The 19,345-nt window shown below is 38.4% G+C and overlaps 1 protein-coding gene across 10 annotated transcripts in view; it reads left to right on the forward strand.

Moving 5' to 3' along the window:
• The window catches only part of EHBP1 (EH domain binding protein 1), a 227,739-nt gene that overhangs the window by 78,527 nt on the left and 129,867 nt on the right, over positions 1 to 19,345 (forward strand). For 9 of the 10 annotated variants that reach the window (XM_075496799.1, XM_075496800.1, XM_075496801.1 and 6 more), the window contains 3 exons: positions 7,334 to 7,515; positions 11,820 to 11,959; positions 18,879 to 19,001. In XM_075496799.1, coding sequence (XP_075352914.1) covers positions 7,334 to 7,515; positions 11,820 to 11,959; positions 18,879 to 19,001 — 445 coding nt within the window. The remainder of the gene's footprint in view (positions 1 to 7,333; positions 7,516 to 11,819; positions 11,960 to 18,878; positions 19,002 to 19,345) is intronic. The other variant, XM_075496807.1, reaches the window with a different exon arrangement.

The following is a 19,345-nucleotide window of genomic DNA, read 5'->3' on the forward strand; positions in this document are numbered from 1 at the left end:
GTTCGCCATTTAATTCTAAAGCAAAAGGAAAGTGAAATCCTCAAAACTTGTTCCTCTCAATGGGTTTTTACAGCTAGAAAAATTGCCTTGTCTAATTATTTTATGCCCAAGCGTTCAGCAGAATGCTCCTCTTTAAAATCTGCATATCTTTGTGGGCTTTTTAGCATTCACTTTTATAAAACGTGAAAAGGCAGCCTCTAAAAATACTATGCTGTACGTCTTCCTTTTCTGGGAGAAAGATAGTCAAAACTCATTGTTTCTTTTGACAAAATAACAATATCCAATTAGGAAACTTGTTGTCTTCCCCAGTTAGGTCTCTTTTGGATGACGTTTGCACAGTGCTTACGCATCACTTAATATATTTCTATTAGAGAGGGAGAGGGACCATTTAGTATCAAAATAATTAAGAAGTACAGTGCTTTTTAATCTAGTTTCTGCTGAATGGAAATATTTTACTGTGTTTTCTCAATACATGTTTATCAAAAGGAGGGCAGTTGAGTCTCAGGGATTAAAGACTGCAGTACAGCTGGGGTTGAAGGTCTGTATAGGCAAGCTGAGTTCAGCTGTGGAGAGGTAAAATATATTCTGCTGTTTTCTGTGAAGGGACTCTTTCCTCCTCCCAGATAACCCAGAGGAATGTAGCCCCTGAATAAAACCTGGCCAATATATTACCAGGCAATTGGTAATTACAGGACACAAGGTCATTAAAAATACATTTCTAAGGAAAGAAGGCTGCATGAAATTTCCATTATTGCATTATTTGAGTCTCCTTAAAACTAAGAGACTGAGTTCAAACCTTTCATATGGAGGTGTTAATCTTTTAACTTGATTCTTTTGGAAGAGAGTTTGGGCACTGTTTGATAGCGTGACGTGACTGTCTCTCGTCTGCGATCATCATCTGAGTAAAAATGGGCTGTTTGTTTTGCATGTGTGGTACAGATTATCTGGTGTTAGTTCCTTTGTCGGAGTATTTCAGTCCTGTTTGCTGTGAAAGGTCTGCTTTAGTAGGGAAAGATGGGGATGATTCCTAGAAAAGGCTAGGGCATCATAGCATTGCTTCACATTATTCTCCTTGTAGAAAGATGTCAGGCTCTGTGGATCCTTTACGTTAGGCAGATCTTTATGTAAGGGTGGCACTTACTATATAGTAACTTTTGGGATGTCTGACACCACTCAAAGTAATGAATATTGTGGAAGAGAGTGATGCATGGTTGCAGTAATGAAAAGACAGAAAATCGTGTGATAAATGAGTCTGGTCCTGTAGCCGTGACAGTAAATTGAACTTCCTTGGTTTCATTTGAACAGACTGCTCTTTGGCCAGTGTTAATTTTCCCTTCTCTCCCCTAAAATTTGTAATATGATGGTAGTTTGAGGGCTTGTGGAAGTAACTTAATGCTGTAGAGTGTTGGGGACTGTTCCTGGCAAACCTGTTTATAGCTATTTAAACCCCTGTTTGCCCTTTATGTCTGTGTACATACTGTAGGTCTTCTGGCTTTGACAGAGCTGAGTGCAAGGTGCTCCTATACAGTGAGAGCTCATCCCAGCCTGACTCTGTACTACCTGCAGCTATGTGCCTTCTGATTAACTTGAAAAACAGTAGGATTTTGTCTGTCTTTGGGGTAGGCTCCAGGTGACTTGCATGTTGCATTCACGTATCCCTGCTAGCTCCTAAACTATGTGTCCTGATGTCATGTTAAAGGCCAGAAGTTGCTTAGAAACAGCCACATCAGTAATGGCACCAGCAAATTGCACCTCTGCTGGTATCTGAAATGACAATGTTTTTGAAGTCTACACAAACACATACAGTGTGCTTAGAAATTGTGAACTACCTAAATTCATTACTACTAATACTCTTCTATACTAAAAAGGAATGCAACTTCTATTGATTTACGTAGTATTGCTTGCTCTACGTATTTCTTTGTTTGAATTCAGAAATCGAAGTACTCCAGATTATTAGGAAGTCTTTTTATTTTCTATATTCACTTTTGTTTTGCTAGCTTTGAGCTCTTTTTTGTTTTTAACTCAAGATTTTTACTATTTTGCCAAATTTCCTAAAGTACCAGGATACACAAGTATCAACCAGCCAGTTGGCATAGTGCAGAGCCAGGCACACACCACATCCTGCTGCTTCCCCAGCTGTGAACAGCTGATACAGCTTGGTGTAGTGCACAGATAGGGTTATTTCACCCAAAATACGGTGTATGCTAGAGCCATGTCAGGGACTAAGGGGAGTAGCAGGAAGAGCGTGTCAAGGGGGATGGAGCTGCTTGTAAGGGAAAGGCATAAAAGTGTAGAATGCAAAAGTGGAAATTCCTAATGCAGGAGAGTATTCTGTAGAAGTATTGCTGTATGTTTACGTGTGGTTTTTACTCTTCTTTAAGTAAATTATAATGATCACTTTGTAAACAATATACTTTGTAAATAATATGCAGGTTTCTCAGAACCTTTGGTCAACCCAGCACAGCCATTATTCTGTTATGCAAGAAGATAGGCTTCAGTAGTTTCTGCTAACATACCAGCTAGTTTTTTTAATCATTTATTGGTGATTTCTAAAAGAATTCCTTTTTTTCCAGTATGCTGCTTCTCTTGCTAGAACTATACAGTAGCAAACATGAAACAACAAAAAAAGATGGTTAACCAGTATTCCACATATTGTCTTATGAACCAAACAGTGCCCATTCTCAAACACAGTAGTATATTTGAGCTGGAAGATAACCTAGAGGTATTTGTATTTTACCAGTATTGTAGGTTATCTTCTATCTCTCTGTGTTATTCAAAATATCATAGTTTATTTTATTTGCATAATGCATTGGCTTTCTTAAAAACTAGAGAGTTTCCAAATTACTGGGTTTTTTTACAGAATGAACTCCATCTTGACAGTTAAGTGTTGTAAAGTATTTTGTTATCTCTCTTTATTATCACATGGATCATTTCCCTCTTGTGATTTCAAAATTGACTATTCCATGCACCCTTTCACAGAACGTGATGTAGCAACTCTGGCAGTCACATGTATGTAAAATACCTGGAGGGATAATTGAGCCTTACGCATTTTAAACTTTGATTATATAGTTAAAATCAGAAAAGTTGAGCGATTAAAATATTTGCATTGGGATTCCTGCTTTACCTTCCACAAAACTCCGTGTGCTCATATGAGACACAAGTAACACCAGATCAGACTTTTACTATTAAATAGATATTATATATTTAGTATCTTACCAAAGTGTGCTTCTGTTTGAAATAACTGATTCCAGCCTACTGCTGAAGCTGTTCCTGTATACCCTACTCATAGGTATTTCTCTTGGATTATTTTGTCTCTGCTGATTAAAAATTATTTATTCTTCTGCACAAAAATTTCTCTGTGCTTCTGGGATAATTCAGATTGTATTATACGAAGCATGTAGGGGTTTTTTGAAGAAAATCTTACAACCTTTGTAAGAAGTGGTTATTAGCATGTTGTGACACTTAAAAACAATTTTTTAAAAGTTGGTTGTATGTCAGAGTAGAAAACATAATCCATTGTGAAATCAGTCATGGATCTAAGCACCTTGAGAATATCCTTTTCAGGGGCAAAAAAGTAGTTTCCCCCCCCTCTACTTATATAGCTGAAACCACGTAAGGCCAAGCCTATAAAGCTTAAAAGGAGAAAACATTGCAACACTTCTGACACTTAATTTTCTGGGAGAGTAGGAGGATGTACTTAAACTCCCATGTTAAGGAAGATAAAACTTGAAAGATGAGCAACTGCCTGTTTTTCTTCGTTTTTCTTCTTTTTTCTTCTTTTTTCTTCTTTTTTCTTCTTTTTTCTTCTTTTTTCTTCTTTTTTCTTCTTTTTTCTTCTTTTTTCTTCTTTTTTCTTCTTTTTTTCCTTTTTTTTCCTTTTTTTTCTTTTTTTTTTTTTTTTTAATATGATAATTTTACAAATTTTTATTTTTATAGGCAATTGGAACCTGAAAAGTCAACTTCTGTCTTTGGCCCACAAAAAGATTATGAAATGAATTCCTTTCTCAGGAAGACTGAACTTGATTGCCAAGTATGTCTTATTCTTCACAGCACCTCAGGATATTTAGTGCTAAGAGAATCTTCTTGCACATGGCTGGCTTCTTCCCTTTGCACTGGCACACAGCTGCCTGCACTCTTGTCTCCCTCCTCCTCTATACCAGCTAACCCCAGCAGATTTCACAAGGAATTGCTGATGATGATCTTCCCTGGGAGAACTTCACCTCTTCCTGATTCAGGTCTCTTATTCACTCTCTGATCCAGATGATCTGAAGCTGCAGATGGCGAGATGATCATTTATACAATAAATAGATATTAAGTGAAAATGTAATTCCACATCATTCCAAAATTCTCCTTGATGTCCATGTCCAGCTTTTGGATACTTGCAAGTTTAATGTTCTGTCCTTTCTCTTCACTTCAGAGACACCATTGGGTTGGCTTTGCTTGTTCACTTTGACTTTTTTAGTAAAATCACCTTGATAAAGACAACATGCATCTCAGTTATGTTATAAAACAAAAGACAGTAGCTCTGCCCCCAAATACACCTTCTGTTTCTTGGAATCACTGAAGCATATTTGTGTTCCCTATGGTACCTCTCGGGGACCTTGTGGGAGGTCTGTGTCTTGCTCTCATAGCATAGGGTGGAACAGGTGAGCCAGCACTGAGAAGGCATTGGTAGATACACAAGGAAATAATCTAGGTCTTTGTTAAATTGGGGATGTTTACAGTTGCTGGGAAGTGATTTTCATAGTCAAACTGCAAAGAGTACATCACAATACAGGCCTGATATGGCTGATCAGGGTTTTATCCGGAAGGCTGCAAGCAAGTACCCATGTTCGTGATTTGTTCCCTACACCTGTTTCTCACTGGGTTTAGACACACCTGATCTTTTTTTGGGTGTTTTCATTGATGAAGGGGAGCGAGCACATGACAACAGACATGCATCTTCTTTAAAAAGGAAAAAACCCAAAGAAACCCAAACTCTGTTTTTTAAAGGAAAACCTAATTGCATAATTTGGGAATAGTGAACAAATGAAGAGTCTTTCCACATATTTGAGTTACATTGGTAACAATCGCTTCAGTAAGAATAACACTGATACCATAATATGGATTTTAAAATCAACTAGGGTATAATTGGTTTTTGTCTGCAAGCATAAGCTCATCCCAACTGATTCAAAGAAGAGTCAAGTCCAAAGCGTGACAAATGTTTCCTAGTCATTGTAGCCCATGGGTGGAATGTTTTCCTTTGGCCTGACTGCAGGGGAGGGCATATTCAAATTAGAATGGTAGAACCATCAAACAGCCCAGGCTGGAGGGGACCTGAAAAGGTCATCTGGTCCAACCTTTCATGGGAAAGGGAGCCTAGATGAGATTATCTAGCACCCTGTCCAGTCGCATCTTGAAAACCTCCTGTGATGGGGACTCTACCCCATCCCTGGGGAGGTTGTTCCAGTGATTGATTGCTGTAAAAAATTTCTTTCTCATATTGACGCGAAACCTCTCCCGGTGCAACTTGTACCTGTTGACCCTTGTCTTCTCCATGTGGCTCCAAGTTAGTTTGTAATTTCTGGTTGCTCCTTTTCTGTTTGGCAGAAAAGCACATGCACCAGAATTGGCAAGTAGTTTTTACCATGCCAGTTGCGTAAATATTTGCACACCACATTATATATGCCAGTTTTCTCTGAAGATACTTAAAAAAGTAACTAGAAAAGGTTTAAGCAAACTTCCTTTCTATTCACCTTGACCACCATTTTCACACTAGAATATGAATATTGAAAATTTAGCTTTATGAAACAAGTTGCTGTTAACATGCAAACTGCTTCCCTACATTTACCTGGACAACATGCAAAAAAGAAGTGCCGTGTCTCGTGTTGCTTCCTGAACAGGCGCTGCAGTAAATCTTGCATTCAGTATAATGAGTTGTAATGTTTAGTTATTCTAAAGGTATGGTACAATAACAGGTTATTGTTGTTCATATCTGTGTAATAATTGAAACTTCCTGACCATACTTTCCGTTTTACAGCTTGTCAGAACCTTGGACCTTAATTTCGCTCTTTGATTGACAGTCGCGGCCGGGGAAAGAGCACTCGTATTATTTGTGATAGTCGCATCTGTTCAACTTGATTCAGTTGAGAGTATTTGCATATTCTTAAGTATTTCTTCTGAGAGGGCCTAAATCCTTCTCAAGTGTTTGATGCATTTTTGAAATTCATTCATAAGGTATCTACATGCACTAATAGTTCTGTATAATATTGCTGTGCATAATCTGGCAGATAAGGCTAGTTTTTTAAACAAGGTATTCTTTGGGGATGACATATTACATTCTGACTTATTCTACTGGGCGGAAATGTCAAGTACTTTGAAAAAGAATGCTTGAATGTTTTGATTGAATTAGTATTCTTTATTCAACATAAATTGTCGACTACAGTAAAATGTCTTATTGTGAGAACATTTTTCAAAAGAGTTAACAGCAGGGCTTTTTTGTTTTATTTTTGTTACTGGAGCTTTATTACATATAATTGTTCTTTTGCTGCTGATGCTGATATTAGATGGAACAAGAGAGTAGATTCTTAGATGCATTTTAGATTAATTTGTCTGAATTATTAAACTGTTAGCAACACCTTTATCTTGAAATACAACTTAGGCTTTTGAAATACAACTTTGGCGTTTATCTTTCTCTTTTCTTGCTTTTTATTTTTTTTTCCCTTGCAAAAGTTTTATCAATATTTTTGGAAGCATTGTCAACCTTAATTTCAGGAACCTGTCACTCTTAATAGTACATGTACAACACCAGTGAGAAGTACCATTGCTTTGAAAAATATTCAGGTATTATATTTGAGCACTGAACACAGATAGCAGTTCAACATATTAACTTGATGGCCTCATACTGTTACATAAAGAAATATATGCATGATTGAAACCTATGTCTTCCATAGGATGAAGGTCCTAGTCCAGGACTATCCAAGTTTGGACAAAACTAGTCCAGATTGCTGTCAGAAGGAATCAAGATATTCCCGCTTGCTTAAACGGATGCGTGCTGTGGATGCTACTACAAGCTCAAGCCCTAGGATCTCATATGGAAGACCACTAATCACAATGAATAACCTTTTTTTTTTTTCCCCATTGCACTAAGCAAGCGTTCAAAGAGCCACCATTAGTGGCTGACCTAGTTTAAGAAATGGGTTTCTGTCTCTAGAAAGGAACATAGTAATCCCTGCTGCCTGTGTACTTGAAAAAAGAATGATGCAGATTTAATAAGTGTATTTTTTGTTTTATGTACACGTAGGTTTTAGTGTAACAGCACCTTTTGTTAGTTTTGTTTTTCCTTTGCTTTCAGGAATCTCCTTCTGGTCGCAGAAAAGCACTTGCCACCAGCAGCATCAACATGAAGCAATATGCAAGCCCCATGCCTACACAGACAGATGTCAAGTTAAAATTCAAGCCTTTGTCTAAGAAAGTGGTATCTGCCACACTACAATTCTCTTTATCTTGTATTTTCCTGAGGGAAGGAAAAGCCACGTAAGTTTTGGTTGGGGTTTTTTTCGTTGTTTTTTTTTTTTTTTTTAACCAGATACCCTGCTTCATGTTGCTTTTCAAAGAATTCTTTGGATAAAGAGCTCTTTCTGTATAGAATGGCAGAATTTGAAAGTATCCTTCAGCATACGTATCACTCCTGCCATACTTAGTTTCTTACTGAGTAAAAGTTGTTTCTTACTCTGATTTTAGTCTTGTGTTCTTCAGAGGCAAACGGCTTGTCCTCTACCGTTACAGACATTTTAAATATCAGCAGCTCAAAAATATCTACAGGTTTTAAATCAGCAGGAGTGTATGTTTGTGTGCAAGTGTGTGTTCATCCAACAATACCCTTAGCAGACTGCAAGTGAAATGTGGGAAGGAGAACTTACTTATATTTCACCTATTTATATTTCACAAAGAATGAAAGAAGGACAAAGCCAGTTGTAAGGCGAGAGAGGGTGGAGTCAGAAGTAAGATTTTGGGTTGAACACAAGAACATCCTGTGAAAAGAGTTCAGTTGGGCACTGATTACCACTCCCCCTACTCACTCACCTGGTTCTGTCCCTTATTTCAACAGCATTTGGAGGGCAGAGGATACAGATTATTTTTGCAGATCCGATAACCTCTCCTGCAATTTATGTCAGATTCAATATATCAGATGCTGACAACTTCTTGTGGCTGGAGGATGGATCGTTTGTCACCCATCCTGTTTTGCTTTTCCTTTCTGTCTCTAGAATATGGGAATGTGAGAATCACAGAATTACAGAATCATTTAGGTTGGAAAAGACCTTTAAGATCATCAAGTCCAACTGTTAACCTAGCACTGCCAAGTCCACCACTACACCATGTCCCTAAGCACCTCATCCAAACGTCTTTTAAATACCTCCAGGGATGGTGACTCAACCACTTCCCTGGGCAGTGTGTTCCAGTGCTTGACAACCCTTTCAGTGAAGACATTTTTCCTAATATCCGATCTAAACTTCCCCTGGTGCAACTTAAGGCCATTTCCTCTTGTCCTATTGCTTGTTACTTGGGAGAAGAGACCGACCCCCACCTCTCTACAACCTCCTTTCAGGTAGTTGTAGAGAGCAATAAGGTCTCCCCTCAGCCTCCTTTTCTCCAGGTGAAACAACCCCAGCTCCCTCAGCTGCTCCTCATAGGACTTGTGCTCTAGACCCTTCACCAGCTTCATTGCCCTTCTCTGGACACGCTCCAGCACCTCAATGTCTCCCTTGTAGTGAGGGGCCCAAAACTGGACACAGTATTTGAGGTGTGGCCTCACCCATGCCGAGTACAGGGGCACGATCACTTTCCTGGTCCTGCTGGCCACACTATTTCTGATACAAATGGCAGAACAAAAAGGCGTAGATGGGGAAGATACTGCTCTAGTGTTTCTTTTACCTCTTTTTAAATTTCTTTTTCCCTCCTAAAGGCTAACAGTTTACTTCTAGCTTTCAGTACTCTGAATGCACTTGTAGACATTGCCCACTGCAATACAAGTGCCCCCGAACTGTTGCATGAACAGCGTTCCAGACTGCCATGTTAAGGCATACATTTTGACACAAAAAGGGGTTTCGTCTGCATGCTTTGAAAGCCATAGTTGCATTAATTACTATTAATTACTGTTACTGTTTCCCTTCTCTGATTAACCTGTCACATTTTGACCTACCATATAGGAATGGTATGTGGAAGGTATTTAGCTGTTGTTTAACATGGTATTGCAGCTGAAAATGGGAATAAAAAATTCAGCATCTGATAACTTCTTAATTTTTTTGGAACAACCAGCATCCATGAACTATACAGTAAATAGCTATACTAGACTCTTAGTGCTTTTTGTGGCCATAATTTGTAAAGCTGATCCGTTTAGGATCACATATACCGTCTTCCCATTGAAACTGATAGGTTTCAGACTGTAAGTCAGGTAGACTGTAAGTTAACAACGGGGCTTTAATATTGCCCTGAACCAGGGACCTGAAAAAAACCATAAGCTGCTGTTTGTGAAAGCATTCATTTCCGGTACTTATAAATAGAGACTGTCCTACTAGTCAAAATAAAAGAGAGAATTCAGGTCTCACATACATGAACATGCAAGAAAAAGTAGCTAGGCCAAGGTTTATTTACATCTCTTACAAACTGTGGTAGTTCCATAAAGTGAGATTCACTTTTAATTTTATTTTGTGCACTTTATAGAGAAAATACTGCAGCCTGTTGCTGCGCAGTACCAAAAATCATGTTATTTCTGAAACACAGAAAAAAAATTATAAAGTATGAATACGGAAAGGACAGTAAAAATAAGTCCTTTGGAGACCTTTTAATTTCTAAACTTTATGTGAACAAGTGATGTACAAGATCTGAGTGCTAACTGCTCCCAGCTTTTTGTCTTCAGTGCATAAAAGAGCCTGCCCATCAATACCGCTAGAGGGTGATAAGTTTTCTCCCCTGTGCTTAAAGAGCTGCTTTAACCTGTTGGTTATCAAAACAGGAAAATGTAACCTTGAGAATTTTGCATGAGCAGAAAGTCCTGCAACAGTCAGAAAAAAGTCTTTCTGACTTCTTGATAGTTATTTTTTACATTATAGAAGTACTTGGTTGTCCTGTGTAACTGCGGGTTCTGTAGCGCTGATCACTTCGAACGCAGAGTAGCAAATGATTGCCCCAAACAACTTCTGATTTTAACAACATGTTAAATCACTGGATTTAATCCCATGTTTTAAGTGCCTCTGTGTTTCTGTGCAGATTTGAGGCATGATTAGTATGTCATTTTTATTCTTGTAAGTGGTACCTTTAAAATAATTTGTATCGTTTTCTTGGCATTGTTAGGCACAAAATCTGTGTATCTGGTTTTATCATGATCAACTTCAACGAAGACAGAAAAATTCAGGTTGGAAGGAACCTGTAGAGGTATCTAGTCCAGCCACCTGCTTAAAGCAGTCAGCTGTGTGATCAGACCGGTTTGCTCTGGGCTTTATCCCACTGGGCCTTAAAAACCCCCAAGAATGGAAAGTGCACAACCTCTCTGGGCCACCCATCCCACCACTTGTTGATGACCACTCCAGCTTTTTTCTCACATCAGATCAGAACCTCTCTGGTTTCAGTCTATGTTCACTGTCTGTCATCCTCCTGCCTTGCACCACTGTCTTCTCCGCAACGTCCTCATAGGTGCTGGCAGGCTGCTGCTAGGTCCTCCCGAAGCCATCTCTTCTCCAGGCTCAACAAGTCAATTTCCCTCAGCCGCTTTTCATAGGGCAAGTGCTCCAGCCCCCAGCCATCTCAATGGCTTTCTGCTGACCTTGCTCCAGTTTATCAACACCTTTTCCTGTACTGTGGGGCCCAATACTGGATGAAGTACCCTAGATGCAGTGCGATGAACTCCAAGTAAATGGGGCTCATGACTTCCCTCAGTCTACTGCCTGTGGTCCTGCTTTCTGCTTCCTCGGGATGCTGTCTGCCTCCTTTGGCTGCCAGGGCATGGTGCTGGCTCTCCTTGCGCTTGCTCTCCACCAAGATCCCCCAACTGTTTTCAGCAGAGGTGCTCCCTAGCTTGGCAATCCTCAGTCTGTCTTATTGTAAGGAGCTAAAAAAATTTTGATTAATCATCTCAATAAACCGATTGAAATGGTTTTAAAAGAGAAGAGGTAAGACTGCTGTTGCTTCAAGAATGACACCATGTACTTCAAAAATCTTGGGTTTTTATGAAACAAATGTAGAACATCCATTTCTCTGAATCTTTGCCTGCTGTCATCTTTTCATCAAACATATATTTGATATGAAAGGTATAGTTATGTGAAATATATATATGAGATAATAAAATAAGAATTTAAATTGACCATTGATATGTAATGTTTTTTTATCTTGTTAATGAATTCAGATGTTTAGAAAAGGGATTTTAATTTCTGTAACAGTGTTGGGAGTTCTGAATGAATGTAGTGATAGGTGTCACATGCAGCATATGGACAGTAGGTCTGACCAAGCATTTTCACTTCAACCAAAGGAGACCAGGTAAGTGTTTACTAGCATTTATGGGCTGGTTTAAAATTTTGAGAAGCTGTCATTAAATTGACTCTTAATGCACAGCAGGACTGTTTTTACCCTTTAGAATTTTGTTAATAGAAAACTTTCCCTTCAGAAATTAATATACATGAGTGTATTCATTTTGTTCTTTCACTATATTCAAGATGAGATCTGAGATCAGAGACCTCCCTGAAGAAAAGAAAGCATAAAAATATTTAAAGGATTTTTAATAATGCAACAGTATCAGATGTGGTATTAACAGACTGCATTTTAATGGCTTGAAATTTGTTATTTAGGGATGAAGACATGCAAAGCCTGGCTAGTTTGATGAGTATGAAACAAGCTGATATTGGAAATCTAGATGATTTTGAGGAAGACAATGAAGAAGATGAAGAAAACAGAGTGAATCAAGAGGAAAAGGCTGCAAAAATTACAGGTTGGTTTTGCCACACAGATGGTAAAATATAGTTCCCTTTGCTAATTCCCAGCTGTGTTCCATGGATTTCATCCTTATGCTATATTTGTATTTAATTTTAAACAATCCAAACCAAAACAAAATTTAGGATAGTTTGATTGAAGAGGGAGCCATCCATAACTCAACAAAGTTTAATATTTGTGATTTTAAGAGCATTGATTTGTGTATATGCGTGTGTATGTGTCCTGTTTTTAGGAGAGAATACACTAAGTAGGTAGCATTTTAGGGAAGAACCAGTGTGAACAGAGGAGTAAAAAGATGGAGGGAAAGGGTCAGTGAGCGAGAAGGAAGGAGGATGAGCTCAAGTGAAATAATGAAGACAGTTTGTGGGAATAACTGCGAAATGAGTTGTGCCGTGGGTAGCTGCTGAGGTTCTGCTCAGTAACATGGTAATTCCAGGCAGCATACTTCTGCCTTTTGGTTGGGGGTGTCTCGTGGAAATGAAGTCAGGAGTCTGTTAAAGGGCTTTAACAGAATTTGATAGTAAGGTTGTTTGAAGTGAGATAGTATAACTGCATTTGAATTGCTTACTGATGAAAATGCTTAGTGTGTCCAGGATAGCTGAACTAATCAATGCAAGTCAGCTCAGGATGTGATGATGTTAAATTGTTGGTGGAGATCATTATGTAGTACTACTACACTAAGACTTCCTACAGAACTCATCTGGAAAAGGATCAGGAAAAGACAAATGAACTTCTGGTGCCAGCCTTCGAGCCTGCCAGTGCTCTTTAAAAATGTCTGTTGAAATAATGCGATCCTTCTCTAAGCTGGGGAAGAACATCCCAAGCAGAGAAGTGAATTGTCAAATCTGTCCTTGAAAATCCCGAGGAACGTTGGTTTGGTGTTACAAAACATTAGTTACATCTCTCTTTCGAGCTTTCGTTGCAATTGAAAGGTTCAGCTTGAAGCAGTTATTACTTAGTTATATTTAGTGTTGTGAAAGGATGCAAATACGTTTTCTCCGTGCTTTACATATTCAATTAAACATTTTGTACCCTGACCAAATCTCTACTTATGCTGTATGTGTCTGGCACAGACCAGATTGGAAAGTCCAGAATGAAGTATTTGAGAGACAGAGATAATATATTCTAGGTCAGGGAGTGGAGAAATACCAGTCTGATCACACTGAAATCATTCTGCAAGGTCTTCCTCTCCTTTACCAGTGTAACCAGAATAATTCAGGTGTGTGTCAGAACACCAAACAAAACCTGATATATTCACCAGGCCGTCCGATAATCACAGAGAAGACAAGGGCACATAAAGGAGAGGCTACGTAAAGTCTATATAAACTATTGTGCAGACGTGTTTTATTAAGATATGCATAGATACTGCACTGAGGACTGCTACGGAAAACCCATGTGCAGGACAGTAGCTGAAAAGCAGCAGATCTTGCTCCTCAACTTTATAGTTTTTGCAGCATTCAGCATCTAAACAAGCCAACAAATGATTCCTGAACAAGCAAAAAGGTAATATAGATTAGTCTAGTCTGTCCACTATCCTCACACTATGTAGTGAACATCCCTGTAGATAGGTGGGGAAGGGTGAGCTGTCTGATGTGCAACACAAGGTCCTAGTTCGAGTTTTTGGAGGCATTTCAGCTCTTCCATCTGTTGTTGTAAAGGCCAAAATTATCTGTTCTAAGCAAACATTACAATACCTACTTGAAAGGCAGAAGCAATAACTACTTCTGAACGACAATATATCTGCTCATTGTTCAGCCTGTTCCGATACTGTTTTCTAATGATACGAGATGGGAGGGTTGGGTTGGGTTTTTTGTAGATGCATCATTAAGGGAACCTGAGAGGGAAAAGGTCAGCCTTGGACGATGACTTCTTGTGTTGGCTACAACAGCTGAGTTGCTTCATTAGCCTGGCTAACTTTTCTCACATAAGGCAAGGAGAGGGATGAGAGGGGTGTTGAAGGAGAATGAGTGCACATAGTTTCCCAAGCAAATGGGAGAACATAAAACATAGGGCAGTAAGTAAACATTGATAAATAAAATGTAGAGGATCTATTTCAACGTGTGTTCAAGACTGATTTCTTTGGCAGTTGGAGTGACTCCAGTAATAAATATAATGAATGGGAAAAACTAATAAAAGACAAGGAGAAGAACTGAGGAACCAAGGGAGAAGGAGGTAGGAATCATTGTAGAAAAATAGGAAGAAATATAGAAAGAAGGAAATGGAACAAAACTGAGGTAATGAAGTACTCTTTCTAAAATTTCTTTCACAAATAATTGTGCTTACAGAATTCCATAAAGTTAATTGAGGAAGTTACATAACCCTTTTGAAACCTTGCTGCTCCCAACATTTTCTCATCTGTTGCCGTGTTAGGGTGTTGGCAGCCGAGCAAGCTGGAATGCCTTCACTGACTCAGAGTCCCCTGCGGCAAATCACTTTGCCTTGGTGCGCCTATTTTCCCAACTGTAAAATGGGGATACTGGCTATAACTACTTCACAGGAATGATGGGAGTATTACATGGTTAATGTTTGTAAGTGAGCTTTGAAAAAGTAAAGTGCAAGTAATAAAGCAGAAGGGATTATTATCTTACTTTTGACTCAAGGTCTTCTCACAGAAACATTGGATGACTTGATGACTGAAACGTTGTCATTCTCAAGCCACAGCTACAGGAGCTGCTGCAAATGTTTACCACAGACACTGTTCCTTTTTGCAACGTGCAAAAGTTTTTTAATTTTTTTTATTGGGCCCAAAGTTACAGTCTTACAGATGAATAAATATATCCACCACTAGGAGAACAAAAGAGACCTGCTGAATGGGGCTCTAGATGGTGCAGGTGAGTTAGGAAATGCTGCGTCTCTTTCTTGATGTGTTGCCTAACTTTGGGTAGGTATCTGTGCCTCTGTTTCTTCAGCTATGAAATAAGTGGCGCAATACTGACCTACCTCAAAAGCACTGTCAAATTTGGTGTGGTCAACATGTGAGCTGTTGCCATACAACTGACCTTAAGATCAGACTGAAAGATGTTTTCCATTCAAAGCACCACTTTCATGTGAAAAAAAAAATCTCCCTCCATCTCGGACTTTTCCCCTTCCTTCTCAATATTACTTGTTTAAATTTTTCATGTGTAATTTTTCATGTGTATCTCCACCTAACTGTTCTGTTTTATGTGAACTTGAAAATGATGTTTGTGGCCATGAAATATGTTTCAAATATTTTTTTTCTACACTGTTAATATAGGTGAATTTAAACCTCCCAGAATTATCCTGTCTTCAGTTGAAGACAAGGCATCCTAGCGTACTTGAAGAAATGTGGCTCATAACTCACAAACTTAGGGTAGTAATAAATACATTGCTTCTCTTAATGTTTTAATTGATACTTACAGCCTCATGCTGAAGTTGATAGTTGCCTCCTGCTCCATATGCACAGGAGCACAGTGACTGTCCTGGGGCACCACATGGACTCAGCAATGTGCCCATGTGGTGCCTATTGCAGGAGTCTGAATCACAGTATATTTCAAGAGCAGGCTCTTAGAGAGCAATATGTGTAACCCTTTCTTGCCATTTGCAAAACAATACCTCCCATGTAAACTTCTGATACCTTTAATCTTCTTTGTCAGTAGCACCAAGCTGCTTAAAAAAAAAAAAAAAAAAGAGCAAGAGAGAAGAATGAAAAAAGCCCCAGTGATTTATATGACATACTTGTAGAACAAGCTAATATACATTTGTAGATAATGAGATTTATAAAAGATAATATAGGACATAAATCTCCAACCTACTGTTTCCACACTCCAAAATATGACATAAACCATTTAATATTGTAATGAGAAACATTGTAGTGAATACAGGTGTTTAGGTTGGCAGATAGGACCAGGTGATTCAGACCACATCAAAGAATTCCCTCTTTTTAAGGCTCTGAACTTAATTTGTTATTTTCTGACAATAAAAACTGAATTGTAATTATTTGGAGCTTTTTTCATATGCTGGCATAATAAATTGTAAATCATGTCAGCATCTCAGCCTGTTTTAAACTAGTAATTTGTTTGTACTAGTGTTTTATAAGGTCAACTCTGTTTTATTTGAGTACAGTAAGGTATTTTCCATTGTGTATCTTGAGTCTTAAAAATTCCCAGAAGATAGTATTATATTGTTCAGATCTCTAAGGTGTATATATGATTTTATACTGAGAAAGTTAAGAGTTTTAGGGCAGTTTTGGTGTTATTTTTTAGGACAATAATCTTGTTTGTTGGAGCTAAAAATAAGGAAGTGAGGATGGTGAAATTAACTCTGTGTAGATAGATATAAATGTAATTCCATCTAAGTAGATTTTTGCTTTAAGGTCAAGAACAGTTAGCAGGTGCGGTTAAGAGGAATTCTGCTGTGGCTTTGTCATTGTCAGCATAGATTTTGTGCAATAGATACTGGCAGAATAGGTAATTTCACTTGGTACTTTGCAGATTGGCATATCTTCACAAAGCAGTTTAAATTTGGAAAAGAAGTTTTTAACCATATGACTGCAATATTTTCAGGTTCTGGACTCTGCTTTTGGTTTCAGGTTCTTTATGCTGTTTGTGAAGGCGTGAAATTAAGAGTTGTATCAGTGTGTCAACTGGTGAAGGTGTTGCCCTGTGAAAAAGCATGAGTCCCCCCTGCTAGGAAGTTCTGGGTCGCTGTGGGCACCAACATGAGTTGGGACAGTCACGATACTACTCAATTTTCACCTCAGTCCGATACTTTGCTCCTTGTAACTAGTTCATAGAATGGAGATTACTGATGAGAGTCACTGACAAACGTTTGCTTTCCCAAACAAAAGCCATATGATAAAAAGTCAAGTTCAAAAGCAGTGAACTAAAAGCGTTATGAAGAAGTAACTTCTTGTGTACACAAGAAATCGAAATTTAAAGGAAATCCAAGAATGATTGGCATGAGAAGTGTGGATTAAAGGCATCTACGTAGCTTTAACTTCACTGGTGACACCAGAAGACATCATCCATTTATTTCATTGGGAAAAGACAGGAGATGAAAAAATCTCTCAGAGGGGCAATGATATTCAACAAGCAGGATCATCTCTCCTGCACAGGTTTCTCCTGCCACTTTGTCAGCTGGAAGGACGAGGAAGGCTGTCCCCTCTCCACAGAAACCTATGCTTGAGGTCTTTCAGAGATGCCCCAGGCTCAATCCCCATTACTACAGAAACTGCATTTATCAGATGCTGTGGATAGGACTGCTTTAGCGGGGGATCAGAGAGGAATTTTTCCCCTTGGGGCAGAAGCCACTAAGACCTAATCGGGTTTTGTTTCTTTCTTTCCTTCCAGAATTATGGAGGCATCAATGTCTTGGCTAGAATTAAACATGAATACATTTTAAAAATTATTAGTTCATGGCAATTCAGAACTCTCCACTATGGATAGAAGGTGAAATAAGATTTTACCAAACAGTAAGGTGTTACTTGCATAGCATTACAGAGGCGAATTCAACCAATATATACGTTCAGTATGCATTCTCATAGCACAATACTGATCATATCTTTTAGAACTATTAGATAAATTCAACTTGTCCTAGGTCAGAATTTAATGGTGACTGATTGTAAATCTTAAATAATCAGAGTGTGTGTGTATAAGTAAACAAACTATATAAAATGCATGAGTATGTATTAGTTTCCTGTAGCCTTAAGGGTTTGGAAGGGAGGTAAATTGTTCTGGGGCTGTTTTGTTTTGATTGACAATGGTTTAAAATTCAGGTTTTCTTCATGAGCAGGAAAAGTCTTTAAATTATATCTAGTACATCTAAGTTTTGAAGTGATGTGCATACACATCCTCATAAAACTAATTACTGTTGCTGACACCAGGAATCTGGCATGGTTTTGTTTCTGTCTGTTAACTGGGTTTCTTGTTAAATTATCACTGAAGCACCTACACAGGTGCTTTGCTGTAGGTATATCATTGTAAAGACTCACTCTAAATGTATTTTTAAAATTAACTCTAAGTGTCTTCTCTTTTACCCTCTCTCTCCCTCACTCTCTCTTTCTAGTAACAGCGTTCGTTCCACTTCTGTTTCATTAAATGCCCTTGCCTTACGTTTGTCTTGACTGGCTTCTATTTACAGAAATTGTAAACCAGTTGAATGCTCTGAGCAGCTTAGATGAAGATCAAGATGACTGCATAAAGCGAGCAAATATGCCTTCAGCTAAATCAGCCAGTTCCTCTGAAGGTCTATAAGCTTTCCTCCTTTCTTTCTGTTTCTGATTGTCTGTATTTACTGTGACCTGTTACCTTTTGACTCCTGCTTATATTCAGCTGTCAGTTTTATCTCTGTGCTTCCACCCAGCATGACTCTCAGTAATTTGTAGTGCATCCAACAGGTAACAACGTGATAGAGAAAGAGCCTATGTCCTCTACAGCTCCGTTGTCATCTGATAATGAACAAGAAAGAAAAAAAGTTACAAAAAAAAAAAACCAAACCCCAGACTCCAAGCCTAAACATTAGTTGTGCAGTCAATAATACTTGACCTCTCTAACTGGACAAAATGTCCCCTCTCTGATTTTATGTGCATGTTACATCCAAAACTTAAAATTTCCTGCCAATAGTTAACATATATGTGAACAACCAAAAATAAATTGCTGTATTTAGCTTGTTAGATGTTGTGCAACATTTATTTAACGAAGATAATAGAAGGCTTTCTTAGTAATAATTTCTGTTACGTAACATTCTGATCAGTGAAGAGAAGTTTCATTCATTTCACTTTTTTTTTTTTTCTCCTTTGTTGGCGTACTACTGAAGTGCATTAGCTTAGTTGTGCAGTTCGTCCCATACCCTGGTGCAGTGTTTCGAGGGACTGTTGATACGGGGTGTTTTTTGAGCTTGACATATGTTAGATGAACAGTTTGTGTCTATATTAAAACAATATTCCAACTTGTTTCTAGAGCTTATCAATAAGCTTAATTTTCTGGATGAAGAGGAACAAGACCTGGCCAACTCTAGTACGAACCCTTTTGGTGATCCTGACACAGCAGAATTAAATCCATTTGGAGACCCTGATGTAGAAGGTAATAGATTTGTATTACATAATTCATTGTTAATTTGCAAATGCTTAATGAAACATGATTTCTTTTTTTTTGTAGGGCTACAAATGAAAAATGTTATTTTGATTAAATACAATTATTGCATGCACTACTGGGGTAGCAATAGCAGTGATCCAGTTGCCACTGGAAAATGGATTTATCCCTTGAGCCACATCCTTATGTGTATTTGCCACTGGGGGCTACCAGCTAAGAGTCGAACCAGAGACTTTTAGACCTACCAGGTGTATTACTAGTACTTGCCCCACGTTATAAATGAGCAACACATACTATCAAGTGCCTCTGTTCCACATGGATGCTGGTTTATATCT

Source organism: Mycteria americana, chromosome 3 (genome assembly GCF_035582795.1).
Source record: "Mycteria americana isolate JAX WOST 10 ecotype Jacksonville Zoo and Gardens chromosome 3, USCA_MyAme_1.0, whole genome shotgun sequence".
Taxonomy (NCBI): Eukaryota; Metazoa; Chordata; class Aves; order Ciconiiformes; family Ciconiidae; genus Mycteria; species Mycteria americana.